The sequence below is a fragment of the Hippichthys cyanospilos genome, chromosome 16, assembly GCF_059441005.1.
Source record: "Hippichthys cyanospilos isolate Australia breed blue-spotted pipefish chromosome 16, RoL_Hcya_1.0, whole genome shotgun sequence".
Classification (NCBI taxonomy): Eukaryota; Metazoa; Chordata; class Actinopteri; order Syngnathiformes; family Syngnathidae; genus Hippichthys; species Hippichthys cyanospilos.
This window is the reverse complement of record NC_142384.1, coordinates 15,879,407-15,894,971: the sequence shown is the minus strand read 5'-3', so window position 1 is coordinate 15,894,971 and position 15,565 is coordinate 15,879,407. Positions and strand designations below refer to the sequence as shown.

Sequence of the window (15,565 nt, the reverse complement as noted above, 5' to 3'; positions counted from 1 at the left end):
AGTATGCTGGGCTATGCTGGAATTCAATGGAGCGACTGAAGTGTTCATCTGACGTATCTGATTAGGTGGCGTCATATGGTCCAAAGGGTCTGCTGCCCCCCCCCCCCCCCCCCCCCCCTGCAAGAACGTCACTTGTTTTCCCTCCAAGTGAGACACCCAGAGGTGATGTTGGCTTGCTGCACTTCCCACATATAAAAGCAGCCAGCCTCAGTCAATCGACAGCGGACAAGCTTGCGCAATGTCACTGGGAGGCTGCTTGCTCCAACAGGCATCCGCAAGGGGCCACAATGTGAGGAATTAACAAAGACGATATCTGGAGAGGACGCAATCCAAAATACAGTAGTTACTTTTTTGATAAGGACAATGAATCACTGTCAACGTGAAGGCAGTCTCGGATGTTATGGATTTCCCAACTTAAAGGTAGGGAAACTTTATTTTAATGTTTTTCAATGGAATGTAATACACATGTCATTAATGTAAAACAACATACACGACCAAAAGATTACAACGTTAACATATAAGGTTAAAGTTACAAAAAATACAGTCTGTTTATAGTGACTGGAAAGGCGTGACTGATGATGCGGCTGTAACAATGCATTTAATTTCACATTATTCTCCTTTACTTGCAAATTTCAATGGCCTCAAACATTCCTGCCTTGTTTTGATCCGCTCACTTTTTGACGTAATTGGAAAACTGGCCTATTAAAATGAGTCTATGAATGCAATCACTCCTCTCCCAAGAAAGCAAAAGCTGTCAACTGTCAGGACATGTTCGGAAGACTACAATGTTGGTATAATGGGAGACAAAATGAAGCTTAGTGTGTCAGTTTCAGAACCACACCAATGTTTCAGGGCCAATACCAATTATTAGTGATCAAACAGGAAACAATATTTTGAGCCGGTATTAATTTTGAGTAAATGAGAAAATACTGACATCAAAAACAAAATCTAAACTGATTTTTTTTAAACAAAAAGCGCAGTCAGCTCTCAGTGTCATCAGCATGTCTTAAGAAGCTTCATTAAAACTAAAGTAACTTGTATCTAATTGAAGAGAAAGTCAAGTTAAATTTTTTTTTGATATTTCCTCTGCATCCCCCAACTGAGCAACTATGATATAATTTTGAGTCAATCAAGTAGTAAAATGAACGCCCCATGTTGGATTTCACTGCATAATTCAAATATCACAAACAGTACCACACCATATTTAAATGCGGCCACATATTAGAAGTTTGTTGTCAAGGAAATAGCTTCCTATATTTTTTTGTAAATTCTAGATGTATTGTTTTGATTGGCAGTCTTTAGAATGAAAACATAAACAATATTGTGGTGCAAATTTGGATAAAAATCTACATTCAATCAAATTTGAACGAATAAATGCTCCACCCCATTCAAAATGCAAAAATAGTAGAGTCCTGCTATTCCTAATGTTATTTGCCTGAACCATTTTTTTTCAACACCGAAAAAGTTTAACCTGAGTGACAGGCATCGTGTACTGAGTGCTACTGTATGAATCCTTTCAGCGTGCTAATCCTGTTTTTTTTTTTTTTTTTTGCTCACAGGACTCTCTCAGCCGAAGAGAACTCCATCAGACTTGAAGATCAGCAGCAATGTTGGCAATAGAGCGCCACAACTCCTCAGGCATTTTTGCCTCCCTGCCCCCCCCCAATAACAGCGCAGTTGTACAGAGACCAGAAGTGGCACCCGTATTCTTTAATGCCACCCGTCCAAAAACGAACCCCACAGCTGCCGGCATCACCATGACGCTCGGAATTGTATTCAACGTCGTAGCGCTTATCATCCTTGCCAAAGCCTACAACCGCTTTCGCAGGAGGTCAAAGGCCACCTTTCTTCTCTTTGCCAGCTCTCTGGTGGCGACGGATCTGGCTGGGCATGTCATCAATGGAGCTTTGGTACTGAGAAGATACTCAGTCGGGATCGCAACATCGGCTCAGCCTCCCTCTAGCTTTCGAGAAGATCTCATAACTGATCCGGACGTCCCCTGTTTATTCTTGGGGTGTTTTATGGTGTTCTTTGGCTTGTGCCCCCTCTTCCTCGGATGCGCAATGGCCGCAGAGCGATGCTTGGGTGTCTCCAGGCCTTTGCTGCATGCTCGTTTGGTCACAAACGCCCGGACGAAGATGGCGCTGGCTCTCATCTGGCTGTTGGCGTTATGTGTCGCACTGCTGCCGTTTTTCAGCTTGGGAGCCTACACGTATCAGTACCCCGGCACGTGGTGCTTTATCAGGGTGATGGAAGGCACTCAAGCTACAGATCTGGCCTTTGTGACTCTGTTTTCCGGATTGGCATTGAGCTCTTTGGCTGTGGCTTTTGTGTGCAACACCATCAGCGGGATCACACTATTGAGAGCAAGGCTGAAGAAGAAGTCCAGCTCTCAGCGAAGCTCGGCCAGATCCCACGATACCGAGATGGTGGTCCAGCTGGTGGGCATCATGGTAGCCTCGTGCATCTGCTGGAGCCCTCTGCTGGTGAGTTGTAGCCACTTCTGAAAGGTGGACAATTGAGTGAACCAAGCCATATATTTTATATTGCGAAAATATCTCTCATTGTAGCTTTTTGTTGTAATAATGACCTTATCTAAATTTACTCAGGTTTCGTAGAAGAACATGTTTTCCGCCTGCCACGTTCATCTTCACAATGAAAGGGAGATTATTTTTGTTAAATATAGATTTTTGTTTCCCACTTTACCTAATAATCTTTCGGTGTACGCTAATTGCCTGTTACGGTGTTTGGGAATCGCTGACATCATTATTATACCCAAGAGGCTTTATCTTCATGAACTCTTCTTATGGCTCATCTAAAAAGCCTGACAATAAAAATACAATGATAGAATGATAGTCATCCTTTATTCAGCACTCAAATCTTTACAGGAGAACTTAAAAACATTTGCAGCAATATAAAAATTATATTTTAACTATCAATAATTTGATAACTTCATTATTGTTCATGTACAACTAATATCTTGGAAAATGTATTTCATCACATCACTGCTCAGTGCTCAGGTTATGGCTAAGCACGCTCACCTCTTTTATGGGGTTTTGTCATGTGACATTTGCTGAGCCATGATTGGTTACTTCCTGAGCTCTGAGCGACATATTTTTGCACTTCTTGTTTGTTGATTACTATTTTTTTTTTCTTGTTTTCAGAATATGTTCAAAACTGCTTTGGACAGTCATGCTGTTATGCTAACAATGTTAGCGTTATCAAATTCTGTGTGCACAAGATACTGTAAGTCTAAAGTTGTATCATTAATTGTCTACAGGTTTTTGGACTGATGTCAGCCACCCGGTCCTACAGGGGCACCATAGGCCCCGACAGGGACACTTACAGGGCCCTCATGGTAACTGGTGTGAGGATGGCGACATGTAACCAGATTTTGGACCCGTGGGTTTACATCCTGCTGCGGCGGGCCATCCTCAAGAAGATCTACAGGATTACTAAAAGGCAAGCCAGTTTGAAGGGAAGCATGCTTCGCTCTTTGCGCTGGGATGTCGGCTCCTTTCAAAACTCGGAAAAAAACAATGTCAAGGTTTAAGGGGCTGACATCACACCATCTGCGATTTTATCACCAACCTATGGCCTGTTCTTCTAAGTTGGGACACCAATGGCTCAATGAAGAAACAAAAACATCCTTGAAATGTAAAGGAATGACCAATAATGACTGCTCGGGTTTTTTTTTTTGTGTAATAAGCACTCTACAGTGGAGAAAGGCCCTGATCTAAAATGTTTTTTTAAAAATCTTATTTTTTATTATGAATGCAAAATGAATGTTTGCGTTGCTGCTTGTCCTCTATGAGAACAAAATCTGATTCGAGATTTGTTGATGTAGACTCATAATGCGTCTTTTTTTTTAAATGAAGACTACTCCATAAAGCCAGACAGCAAATGAACAAAATGATGTTTGTGAATTGTAAACATGTTAAATTCAGTGCTTCAAGGCGATATTACCTCATTGTGAAGATGTGTAAGCTTGGTTGATGTACTCAGTGGCATGAATATGATTGTGCTTTTATTGTGAAAATCTTAAAATAAACAGCATGAAATCAAAATGTCCTGTTAATTGTTAGACCTGCAAGAAATGGTTTAAAGTTCAGGGTGCAAGAATTGTAAAGGTCTCCTTTACAAAGCATAACTGTTGTTACGAAGCAATGACATAGTTGGCATATTTGACTTATTCATATATTGTAATTCTACACTTAATTCCCTTCTACATGGAGGTACCTAAAGACTTGATGAAATAACACCAATTTGAATGCTTTTAGTTTGAAATTCCTACTTTGAGATCATTCATCTGGTCAAATTCCAGAGCATTAAATTGTAGTAGTAATTACACTGTGGACAAACAGAATTCAAACTTGCCCTCAGTAATATACTCATTTTTCTGCCTTCCTATTTGTTAACTCTTCGGGATTATTATAGTATTTTTAATGTATATGTTTAATTCAGATTTCCTATTTTCTATTGAGTCTAAAAATACAAGTGTACGTAACGAACGATGCTTTTGTCGAAAACTACGTATTCTTTGTACGTCATGATTACGTAGAGGATCGTGCATGACGACACCCGGCTCACACGAAATGCTTATTTTTAATTGGCTGGAGAAAAAGCATCAACCTACCAGCGTCCAATGAAAAAATAGCAGGCGTAACCAAATCGACGACGCTCTTCATGCTGAAACGGAACTGCGCACAGAGGAAACCGCTAAGGTGAGTAAGATGATGAAAATAAACGTCGATATATTTGCATTAAAGGAATACAAAATACGATATAAGTAAAGTGCGAATGCCGGTAAAGTGTATTCTCATTCAATCATACTGAACAGATTTGCTCGCAAGATAGATGTTCTGCGTCGCAGGCTAAGCTAACACATTCATTGAATAATCGTGCCTTTGGTCGCCATTTTCTCGTGCATGCTTGGTGTTGCATGGTTTAATTTGGATTATTGTGTATTGCTTTCATTGGTGTATGTTTTCGTCATGATTGTGACTCGGTGAGAACATCGACAATAAATGAGCTATTCACCTTAACTAATGTGTGTGGGTGTGATAGCTAACGTTAGCCACCATCGCTATCACTGGTGCTGAATTAAAATGGCGTCGCCTTTTAATCTCAGGATGGGACTGACTCGCACTAAAAAGTCGTCCCCCCGTAGTCAATGCATGACGTAAATGTAAATATTGTTTTATTATTTAGTAATTAATCATTGTATCAGGCGTTTGATGCAGCATTGTGCCTAGTGGGCTACTACAATACAACACAACTCCAAATATTTCAGATCTATGAATTGTAAATGGTTCTTTTAAGACGAAATTGTTTTGATGTATTTATTATTTACATGCACCTTAGCCACAAAGTCTTTGCAACCATTAAGTCTTCTGCAGTTAAGGTGCTAATACGATCTTAATGTTATCAAGATTAATTTTGGCCTCATCGCAAAACAAAAGCTCACAAAAGTTCACTAATGCTTTTTTTCTTTTCATTTTGAGTAGGAATTTGTAAAAACATGTTGAAGGTTTGTTTTAACTTTGTTTTTCCTACTCTCTGCAGCCAACCTACCCGCAGCTCCCAAAATAGTGTCACTATCTCTGATAATAAGATGGTAATAACTTTTTTTTCATCTCAATGACTCTTATCTTTCTTTTGTGGTTGCCTTAATCACTCTTATACCTATTTTCACCCACAGGCCCCTCCATTGCGGCATCGTTCCTTGCGTGTATTCTTGCATGATGACCGCCATGTCATGGCCAAGCATTCCACCATCTACCCCTCTCAGGAGGAACTGGAGAATGTGCAAAACATGGTGTCCCACACGGAACGAGCCCTCAAGGCTGTCTCAGACTGGCTAGATAAGCAAGAAAAATGTGATGGTGATGGTGTCGATGCTGATAAAGAGAGGTAATTCACTTTTTTGTTTTGAAAGGTTTTTGCACCCTGTCACACTTTTTCCCATTTTACAGTGAGCCTAAGGAACAAGTCACACGTACACTTCGTGGCGTGATGAGGGTGGGCCTTGTTGCTAAGGGTCTTCTTTTGAAAGGAGATCTAGACCTTGAGCTGGTGCTCCTCTGCAAGGACAAGCCCACTGCCACTTTGCTGAAGAAAGTGGCTGACAACCTGGTTACACAGCTTAAGGTGAGAGCATACTCTTGTTTGTTAAAACAAGCTCTGTTCATAAAGTCACACATACTATGACAGAAAACCCTAATATGCTTGCTGGGTCAATAGCTTACGTTAGTTTGATATCAAACCACAAAAGCAAAACCGTTTTGTACTTTTTATCTCCTGCAGGTTGTTGCTGAAGACCATCAGTATTTTGTGAGTCAGCACATCGAAGATGCCTGCATTGTCATCAAGAACACAAAGGAGCCCCCTCTCACACTCACCATTCACTTGACCTCCCCGTTAGTTCGCGAGGAGATGGAGAAGGCTGCTGCTGGTGGTAAGGCCCAAAAAGACTGTAGTTTTCTTTTCTTTTTGTGGCACGCCTATATCTCCAGCTGGGAGGCCATGTAGACAAGATATTGTTTATTGGGCCTTCAATGGAGCTAGGGGACAAAAAGACATAATGAAACTGTGCTATACTTATAGCTCTGTAGACAATCTCCTAGTTCCATGCAATGTAATTGTACATTTTTGATGGCCCAATATACAGTATAGTATTGGGCAGGTAGAGTTCCTGAGTGTTAAAGACATTGATTTGTCTTTTCTCACTATGGTCAAGGTCACTAAAGAAATGAAGGCTTACTGAGAATTATATCAAACACAAAAAAGACCACTTCGTTTGCATGTGTTTTATCATTCATGAACGGTTTGCATTGAAGCAAAAATGAGAAGCACAAGCTATTGTGAAACTGGCCTTGCTTGGTTAACCCAGCGGTTTGCTTCTGACTGCAACGTTTCTCCGCAGGAAGAGCTTAGGGTTGCAGATAAGGACAAGAAAAAACGTATTCCGCACACAACACGAAGGATCATATTGGTGTTTTTGTCTATTCTTTATAGCAGTGGTTCTCAACCTTTTTTCAATGATATAGCTCTTGGGAAATATTTTTTCTGTCAAATGTCCCCTAATCAGCGAAAGGCATTTTTGGATGAAAAAAAAAATCCTAACTTTGGAGCTACATTTTTAATGCTATCTCGAAAGGTGTTTTATTCGGCAACTCCAGAAGATGGATTGTGAAATATCTGATTCTTTTTGGGGTTGTCTGCAGAAACTGGTGTCACTAATAATGATACACACTCTTAAAATTTTAATAAAATAGAGGACAGTGTTCCCTCTTTTTTGTGGTTAATGGGGACCTGCTGCTCTACAGAATCCTTAATTGTAATCTAGCAACAAGCATTTGCATTTGTAACTCTTGCATACCGTCCGACCGAAATCATCAGTGTTTGGTGGTAAAGAGAGTTAAGATTTTAGGAGGCGCTAAACCACGACCTCATCTGCAACCCCGTTGATGAACCCCAGTTTGGGACTTTGTAAGCCATCAATTTTGCTGCAGTGCAGACTTGTTTTGATACCCACCTTTTGTGTACCTGATAACATGTACCTGTGGTTCCAATTCTGATTCTCTTTGTCAAGCCTTCTAGTTTGTCAATTTTAGGGACGCTGGACCTTTGACCAACTGGCCGCTCTCTGTCTCGGAAGGGGCAAAGTGCAGTGTACCCAGTATTGAGGCAAAGGGGAGGGGCTCTACCTCTCAGAAAAAGCACAACACTGATGCTGCCATGGCGAAACAACCTCCACATACACGTTGACATTTTCGAATGCCAACTTATTTCACATTGCTCTTGCCAGTTGGTTTCAAGTGGATTTTGTTCCAGCCGTAATGTGCTAAACCATATCAACTCGGAGGTTAAGAGCATTTGTGGTTCTCCACTGGAGGAGTCCCCCTCCCCTTTCCTCTTCTGCCTGTGGTTTGGGAAAGCTGCCTGTGTTCCCCCGGCCGGGTGACAGAACTCCCCTTGGTCAAACTGTACCTTGTCTTCTTATTCCACCTGCCAATAGAAACGCTATCAGTCAACGATCCCCCGGATGCTCTGGACAGGCAGAAATGCATAACTGCCTTGGCGTCTCTTCGCCACGCTAAGTGGTTTCAGGTTTGGATCTTGTCTTTATTTGTCTCTAAAACAGAAGTAGTTTCAAATATGATTCATATGCTCTTTTGTCTTTCCGTGTTTCATTTGGCGTTTGTATTTATCTTGCGTGGCTCTTACAGTATGTACTTCCTGCAGTGATTACTTAAAATCTATGCCATCGCAATGTTCCCGAGTTATTGTTCAGGCACGGGGCTTTTTTGGTTCTGTTTTTTAAGCTCACGGCGGTTTAATTGTCAGCGTTCAATTAACTTAAAAGACCCTCAAACATGTAAGCAAAATACATGGGTATTTGGGAATAACAAGGTATCTGGGTGCAATATTTCTATTGTTCTACTGCTAATGTTAGTAGTTATACAACAAGTAATGTAAGTCCCAAAGAAAAGGTGTGTTCTGTTGGCGGATCACTCTATGTACATAAACTCTATAATATATATGTTATATACAGAATGTAACATTTCTAAGATGCAAACGCAAAGGCTTAGATTAATTAAATTTTGTTTTGCTCTTCTAAATGCAATAAATGGCACATTTTAACCCTCAGAATTATCTTTTTAATCTACATTTTGATGTCAGATGGAGATAAATGTGATTGCATATACAAAATATTGTAAACAGAATATTGCGCAGAATAAGCAAGGAATGCTTAGGGTGAGAAATCAGCATTGTAACATGGTTAAAATCTATAAAAACTGCCATGCTACGCCCCTTTAACAGTCAACGCTTTATTACTGCAGCCTTTTTCGCTTAATCTTTCCCTGCTTTCTTTATGTTGCAATGTGCCACAAATCAATCAGGAATATTGCACCTTGAGTACTGGCTTCTTTTTTTTTGTTTTTAATTTCCACAGACTAATAAGAACCTTGTGACAGCAGACACAAACGGTTCATTTATTTAAAGTGGTTCATAAATTCAGAGCTTGGATTATGTTGAAATCATCTTTGTTGATGCTTGATCGTGATTTGAATGTTGTATGCTTGGATCGCAGTGCTATCTATAAATCCCATTGTCGGTTCACTCATCACTCAAACTTGAGAAAGGGTCATTAAACCTGTTTTCACTTTGCCTTTAAACATTTCCACAATGAATACACCAAGGTCTCACAGTCTGTGGCTTCATTTTAAAACTTAATTTTGTTTTTAAGGATTTTTATTTTACACCAACTGTCATCACTCCGTTTGACTTGATTTGCTTGTCGTCCCCATGTCCTCTTTTATTGTTTCCTCAGGCCAGAGCCAACGGCCTGCGCTCCTGTGTAATTGTCATTCGGGTTCTGAGAGACATGTGCGCCAACATCCCAACATGGACCCCACTTAGTGGCTGGGTGAGAGTGTTATGCTACATTTGTTGTACTCTTGTGTAAAAATGGTCTTAAAAGTGCTGCAATACAGCTTTGGCTTGAATTATGAGGCAAGATATAGCAGGGGTTCATTGTAAATCAAATTGGTTTAGCTCTAACTCAGTTTTCACTGAACTGGGCCGTGTTGATCGTTTTAAGCAAACATTGTGCGGTTAGAACGGTGTAATTAAGCCTCTTAAGAAATGTCTTTGTTTATGATGTGTAGCCACTGGAGCTAATCTGTGAGAAAGCCATTGGCACAGGAAACCGGCCTATGATGGCGGGAGAAGCACTGCGCAGAGTCTTTGAATGTCTGGCGTCAGGAATCCTGATGCCTGGTAAGTTTGTGTGCATGTACCCGAATTGTACAACTTTGCTCGTTTTCACGTCGTCAAAGGTGGTCCAATATTTCTATTCTACAGATGCGGCTGGAATCGCTGATCCATGTGAGAAGGAGCCCACAAATGCTATAGGTCACTTGGACACCCAGCAGAGAGAAGACATCACATTGAGTGCACAAGTAAGTATCATCAGCATATTTGCCACGTTGGGAGATTTACCCTTCCTTTGTCTTCTTAGCATGCCTTAAGGCTGTCAGCCTTTGGACAGCTACACAAAGTGCTTGGAATGGATCCGCTTCCCTCTAAGATACCCAAAAAAGTTCCTGGACCACCAATGGACTATACAAGTAATTGACTGCGATACACAAAAGTTTATTTTATTTTTCTATACAATCAAATACAGATGAAATTAAATGGTTTTTTTTTTTTTTTCATTCTTCCCCCACAATGATGTAATAAGTGCAAATCCCACCCAGTACCGCATATGCACCACCAATGAAACGGCCCATTGAGGAAGAGGAGGGAATTGAAGACAAGAGTCCCAATAAGAAAAAGAAAAAACTGCTGAAGAAATGTAAGTTCCCTTTTTTTTTTTTTTTTTTTTTTTTTTTTTTTTTTTGCAGGGTTCCTAATTTTTTTCTTGCTGAGGCCCAAATGATCACAAGGTTTCGGGCCAAATTGTTTCGAAGTTTGTTTCGAGCCCCACTAAACAAATACAGAAACGAGAGGACAAATTAATGAAGGCAACCTTTGCATTCAGTGTTTACCACCATCCCAGTCACACAGTACTAACTTGACTTGGACAGTACCGGATGCCAACCGTGACAAAATATTCACATTTTTCTATTTTGGCTGACAAGCAAAGCGCCTTAAATCCCTCATATGGTGATTCGAGACTGATGTCTCAACTTCATCAGTATTCAATTCCAATCTGTTCCTGCCATCTTGCGTTGATACATACATACATATGATACATAAGGCTGAATTCTTGACTGGTGATGTGACTTGACTGGTTTTGTGTTGAGACCCCACATTGCTTGTACTTCCGATGTGAGTTTATAGTTTTGTTAGGCATATGTTACATTAAATCTATCATTGTCCTGTGCCTACCAGCTGCAGAGGATAAGTCAGATCCCCCGCAGGCTATGAATGCTTTAATGCGACTCAACCAGTTGAAGCCTGGTCTACAGTACAAGCTGATATCCCAAACTGGCCCAGTTCATGTTCCCGTTTTCACAATGGCTGTAGAGGTTGATGGCAAGACTTTTGAGGCTTCCGGTCCATCCAAAAGGTCTGCAAAGCTACACGTTGCAGTCAAGGTGAGTCAGATGAATGAATGAATGAATGAATCAGATTACTGGCTGATCTAAATATTTACATCAATTGTAAGGCAGCGCAACAATGATAGGTTTAATTGTGAACATTAGAAAGTGGCACTACAAGCTCCACTCATATATTTATTTATTTTTTGTACTTAAATCCAATGTGTTTGTTTAAACAACTTCAGGCGCTGCAAAGCATGGGTCTATCCACAGGAGTGGAAATAAAAACTCCAGAGCCTGTAAAAACTGAAGAAACTACAGCACCAGACACGGTACATTATGTGAAGACCGAAGTAACAGATGCTGAAGTTGCTCCTGTGATCGCTGAGCCTACTGATCCCGCAGAGGTACAGAACTCATCTGATAGATGGGCATATTTGCTAAATAGTGTTTAAGAAAAAAGAACAACTTTAGTCTACTTAAGTTTTCTTAAAAAAGGCCACTTGAGTATGTGGTCCTAAATCTGGTAGCTGATCTTGTTCTGAATGAATGGCCATTCACATTTTTTGTCAACGTTAAGCATGCCCACTGTCTGTGATGTCATGATATCCTCACGTACACACACTTGTCCACATACAGGTCACATTTACGTGGGGAAAAAAAATCTGATTTGAGCATTAAGCCCTGAAGTGTGAACCCATCTTAAATTCCCTCATTCTTTTCGTCTTAGACCGCACGCCAACAGGGTCCAATCCTGACCAAACATGGCAAGAACCCTGTGATGGAGCTCAACGAGAAGCGCCGCGGCTTAAAGTATGAACTCATCTCGGAGACCGGTGGTAGCCATGACAAGCGTTTCGTCATGGAGGTCGAGATTGATGGACAAACATTCCAAGGGGCCGGATCCAACAAGAAAGTGGCCAAGGCTCATGCAGCACTGGCCGCTTTGGAGCAGCTTTTTCCTGAGGGTTCTATGACCGACATGCCGAAAAAGAAAAAGGGACCACCAATGGTAAAAAAAAAAAAAAAAAAGATCCCTGTTCTTGCTGCACTTTTTATCAATCACTGCAAATTGAATGCAATTTTGTTGTTGATTTGCCATTCAGAACAACGAAGGCTACGGCATGATGGGATCGCCTGGTGATAATCCTATGCCCAGGGGCCGAGGAAGAGGGCGAGGTCGTGGCAGAGGGTTCAATAATGGAGGGGGCCAAGGAGGTAAAATATCCTTATTTTTAACTTACTTGAAATAGAGAGCCTCAACCATTTTTCCTCTTTGACTGAAACTTACCTTTGGTCTTTTACAACAGGCTTCGGGACATACGGTTATGGCAACAATTCAATGTCTGGATACAGTAAGTGTTCTGGCCTTTTTCTGTTGATTTTACTTACTGCATTTCTCCCGAGTACAAGTCGGCCTCGCTTATAAGTGGACCCCCCCGTTTTTCTACTTCAGTGGGTGAAATTTACCAAATTTTGATCTTGTAAGATTTGCTGATCATCTTACTTGGAATATTATCCCAAGCTTTCCTGACTGAAGTGATGACTGTTGTGAGATCAGAGCGTGGAACGTTGCCCATCGCTGTCCCCCCCCCCCCCCCCCCCCCCCCCCCCCCCCCCCATCCATGATGGCTTATTTAAGCATGCATCCAAGGGCTGAAGAAGACAAGTCAATCTGTCTTTTTCTTTTCATCATGCGTCAAAGTCTGAGAAAAAGTGATCCATACAGCGTTTTCGTTGACAACAAAGGTAATAACGCGGCGCTCGACAAAAGCGCATTTTTGCTATGTTCAATGCGAACGCTCTAAAACGGATGCATACTATATCGAATTTGAGGTATCTAATTTTAAGCCATGTACATGATATTACTAATTTCACATTCAAATTAATGGTATTCAAACATATATGGACAAAAAATTGGTCTGTTTAGAGTTATGCGGTAATGGGGGCTGAAAATGAGGGGGGGGGCTTGACTTGTACTCGGAGAAATACGAAAGCTTGTTTGTTTTTATTTGTTTTTAAATATTATTGCAATGCCATTTACAATCTGGGAAATCGGTGCACTTCTATAGGCTGCTATTTGTGTGTGTCCAGTACTTACTGAGTCAGATGCATTCACATCAACCAGCAGAAATTTGTGGTCTTAACATTGTGATTTTTTTTTTTCCAATGATCTCAAGATCAATGTTTTTTTTCCCTTAATTCTATTGTTTTAAACCACAGGCCTTATTTTCACAACATATAAGTACTCCAAGACACTCCCCCCGTGCCCCTCTTATTTTAGGCAGCTCGTTCTGGGGACTGACCTTCATGAGTGTGGCAGGAGGAGGGAAATCTTGAAAGAAAAAAAAGAAAAGCTTGAAATAAGCCACTTTGAATGCAATTTGGTCCGATGAATTCAATTGATTGCTGCTTTGAAGGCAGAACAAATTTCCAGTAGTCAGAACTAATATTGACATTTCCCCCCTTCTCTGCCTTGTCTCACTCTTTAGGTGACTTTGTCTCAGACTTCTATGGCAACCAAGAGTTTCAGAATTAGATCATCCCCAGTCTTAAAAAAAAAAAAAACTTTAGTAGAGAAGACAAATATTCACAGTTGTGTTCCAGCTGCAGCCAGAACTCCCTTCAACTCCACAAGCGCAACCCTGGAATTCTAACAACGATAAACCTATTTTGTCAGTCCACTTTTCCCGGGCGAGATGATCTGCCTCTGCATACATGCAACCATAATTCACCATCTGGTGTGGATGTATCAAACATCTGGATGTCTACAGGGTGGATATTAATTTAGAAGATGCCCCTTTTTGTGAACGTGGGCAAAAATTCACAATACACTGAAACAAGTGGGGGATGAACTACACATTTCCTTTTGGACACTCACTTTTATTTCTGTTTCCATACTGCCGACTCACAAACACAACAGTTGTATATCACACTGGACCGTTTTCCAAATTTGCAATGATTGCATTTAGACTGCGAATTAAACTTGGCCTTTTAAGTACTATTTAGTCATGGCATAACTGATTCTAGATTTAACAAAAAAAATCCATTCTGTACCTTTGTTTGTTTTTTTGTTTGTTTGTTTTTGTTTAAATAAATGTGCTTTTTATCGTGAAATATTGTATTAAAAGGTGTTTTTTTTATTTCTGTGCGTTGCCAGCTGCATGTTTAAAAACTTTTGTCGTACTGTTACTTCTCAGATTACTACAGCGGTGGTGCGAATGGAGGAGGCGGTACTCAGGCCAATACGTCACAGGGATCGGCACAAAGCTCGTATGGTTCATACTATGATGGCGACCGGGCCTACAATAACACAGGTGCTGCTAAAATCTCCAAAAATAAACCAAGAGGCGGGAAGCCTTTTCAGGGTCCCTCGAATAGTTCATCTTCAGGGAGCTACTTTATGAATAACGCATCTACGGGGAACTACCAGGCCGGCAACTCTTCCGGACCGAGCAACTATAATCAGTATGGCCAGGGCTATGGTCAGTCAAAGAAGAATTTTCACCAAGGAGGTACAAGCGGGTACTCTTACAGCACCGCTTACCCGAGCCAGGTGACTGGTGGTGCCGGAGGAAACCAGGACTACGATTACGATGGTGAGTGAGCAATCGCGAACCCGATGCAGCCTTGAGGTAAACGACTGAAGAATTTCTTGACTTTTGAGTTTAACGGTTGCGCTTTTCCCTGGGAAGGTTTCAACAACCAGTCCAATTACAACTCGCAGGGCTCCGGAGAAGACCAGTGTTACAACACACATTGCCACAATCCTGGAAGCCACAATAAGGGTGACGGCAGCGGAAATTACCAGTTTAGATAGATTGCCATGCTCGTGTCAAAACATGAGCTTTCAATCTCCTACTGCTTCTTTGCATCGACTTTTCTCCGAAGAATGTGATCGACGGCTCACTCATGTTCCTCAACTTCCTACGTGCTGTTGATGTATTTTAGACTGGCTGTGTTCAAGCTGAGCTAAAGCTGTGTTTGGTCTCTTTCAGTAAGGATTTTATTCGTGAGACCGGGTTCTACAGTTGCATACTTTGCTTTTAACGTGCATGTCAACTATGCTTATAACTATTCCAAACCTGTAGATACCTTTGGTTTATTTTTGTCTTTACGTTTTATTATATTTGGCTTTTTAAAAATAATGTTACTGGTGTTATATTTTAGTAGGAGGTGGAACTGGAAAGTACATGTTATTGCTTCAAGTACCTTTTGATTTTGTGGATAATTTTCTTGTCAATGTATGTAAACCACGTGTCTTTTTATTGATAAAGGTTGTTTAGAACTTTTGTGTCAGAGTTTTGACTCCCAATTTTCGGGGGTAATTGCAATCATTAATGGAGGTCTTGAGCAACAATTTAAGAAAAGTAAAAAATAAACCTGTAACTTCCAATTCAGATTAATATGGTTTCCTTATTTTGTATACTGTATCTATTTATTATTCTATGAAGACATTACAATTAGTTACAATGGTCTACACTTAAAAGCAAATACTGACATGACGTTTTTCC

At 40.7% G+C, this 15,565-nt stretch overlaps 2 protein-coding genes across 3 annotated transcripts; both read left to right on the top strand.

Moving 5' to 3' along the window:
• The first annotated feature begins 231 nt into the window (after positions 1–231).
• LOC148410923 (prostaglandin E2 receptor EP1 subtype-like) lies at positions 232–4,067 on the top strand. Its single transcript, XM_088436756.1, has 3 exons — positions 232–420; positions 1,560–2,486; positions 3,281–4,067. The coding sequence occupies exons 2-3, from the start codon at positions 1,608–1,610 to the stop codon at positions 3,551–3,553; spliced, it is 1,152 nt and encodes a 383-aa protein (XP_088292882.1). The 5' UTR covers positions 232–420; positions 1,560–1,607; the 3' UTR covers positions 3,554–4,067.
• Positions 4,068–4,614: 547 nt separating this feature from the next.
• Positions 4,615–15,457, top strand: ilf3b (interleukin enhancer binding factor 3b). 2 transcript variants are annotated; one of them, XM_088436754.1, is made up of 18 exons: positions 4,616–4,724; positions 5,566–5,617; positions 5,702–5,913; positions 5,976–6,150; positions 6,307–6,457; positions 8,021–8,112; positions 9,338–9,433; positions 9,675–9,786; positions 9,871–9,968; positions 10,028–10,136; positions 10,250–10,363; positions 10,903–11,108; positions 11,297–11,458; positions 11,782–12,063; positions 12,158–12,269; positions 12,362–12,406; positions 14,252–14,650; positions 14,747–15,457. In XM_088436754.1, the coding sequence occupies exons 1-18, from the start codon at positions 4,687–4,689 to the stop codon at positions 14,869–14,871; spliced, it is 2,580 nt and encodes an 859-aa protein (XP_088292880.1). In that variant the 5' UTR covers positions 4,616–4,686; the 3' UTR covers positions 14,872–15,457. The 2 variants fall into 2 exon arrangements, with proteins under 2 accessions (XP_088292881.1, XP_088292880.1); XM_088436755.1 differs by lacking the exons at positions 14,252–14,650; positions 14,747–15,457 and adding an exon at positions 13,544–14,168 and having other exon boundaries at positions 4,615–4,724.
• The last annotated feature ends 108 nt before the right edge of the window (positions 15,458–15,565 follow it).

Bases quoted from the DNA above. Each gene is read 5' to 3' on its own strand.
- LOC148410923 (XM_088436756.1), top strand. From the start codon at position 1,608: ATGTTGGCAATAGAGCGCCACAACTCCTCAGGCATTTTTGCCTCCCTG. The intron at 2,487-3,280 runs GTGAGTTGTAGC...AATTGTCTACAG, and splicing joins TCTGCTGGAGCCCTCTGCTG to GTTTTTGGACTGATGTCAGC.
- ilf3b (XM_088436754.1), top strand. From the start codon at position 4,687: ATGCTGAAACGGAACTGCGCACAGAGGAAACCGCTAAG. The intron at 5,914-5,975 runs GTAATTCACTTT...CCCATTTTACAG, and splicing joins GTCGATGCTGATAAAGAGAG to TGAGCCTAAGGAACAAGTCA. The intron at 8,113-9,337 runs GTTTGGATCTTG...TTGTTTCCTCAG, and splicing joins GCCACGCTAAGTGGTTTCAG to GCCAGAGCCAACGGCCTGCG.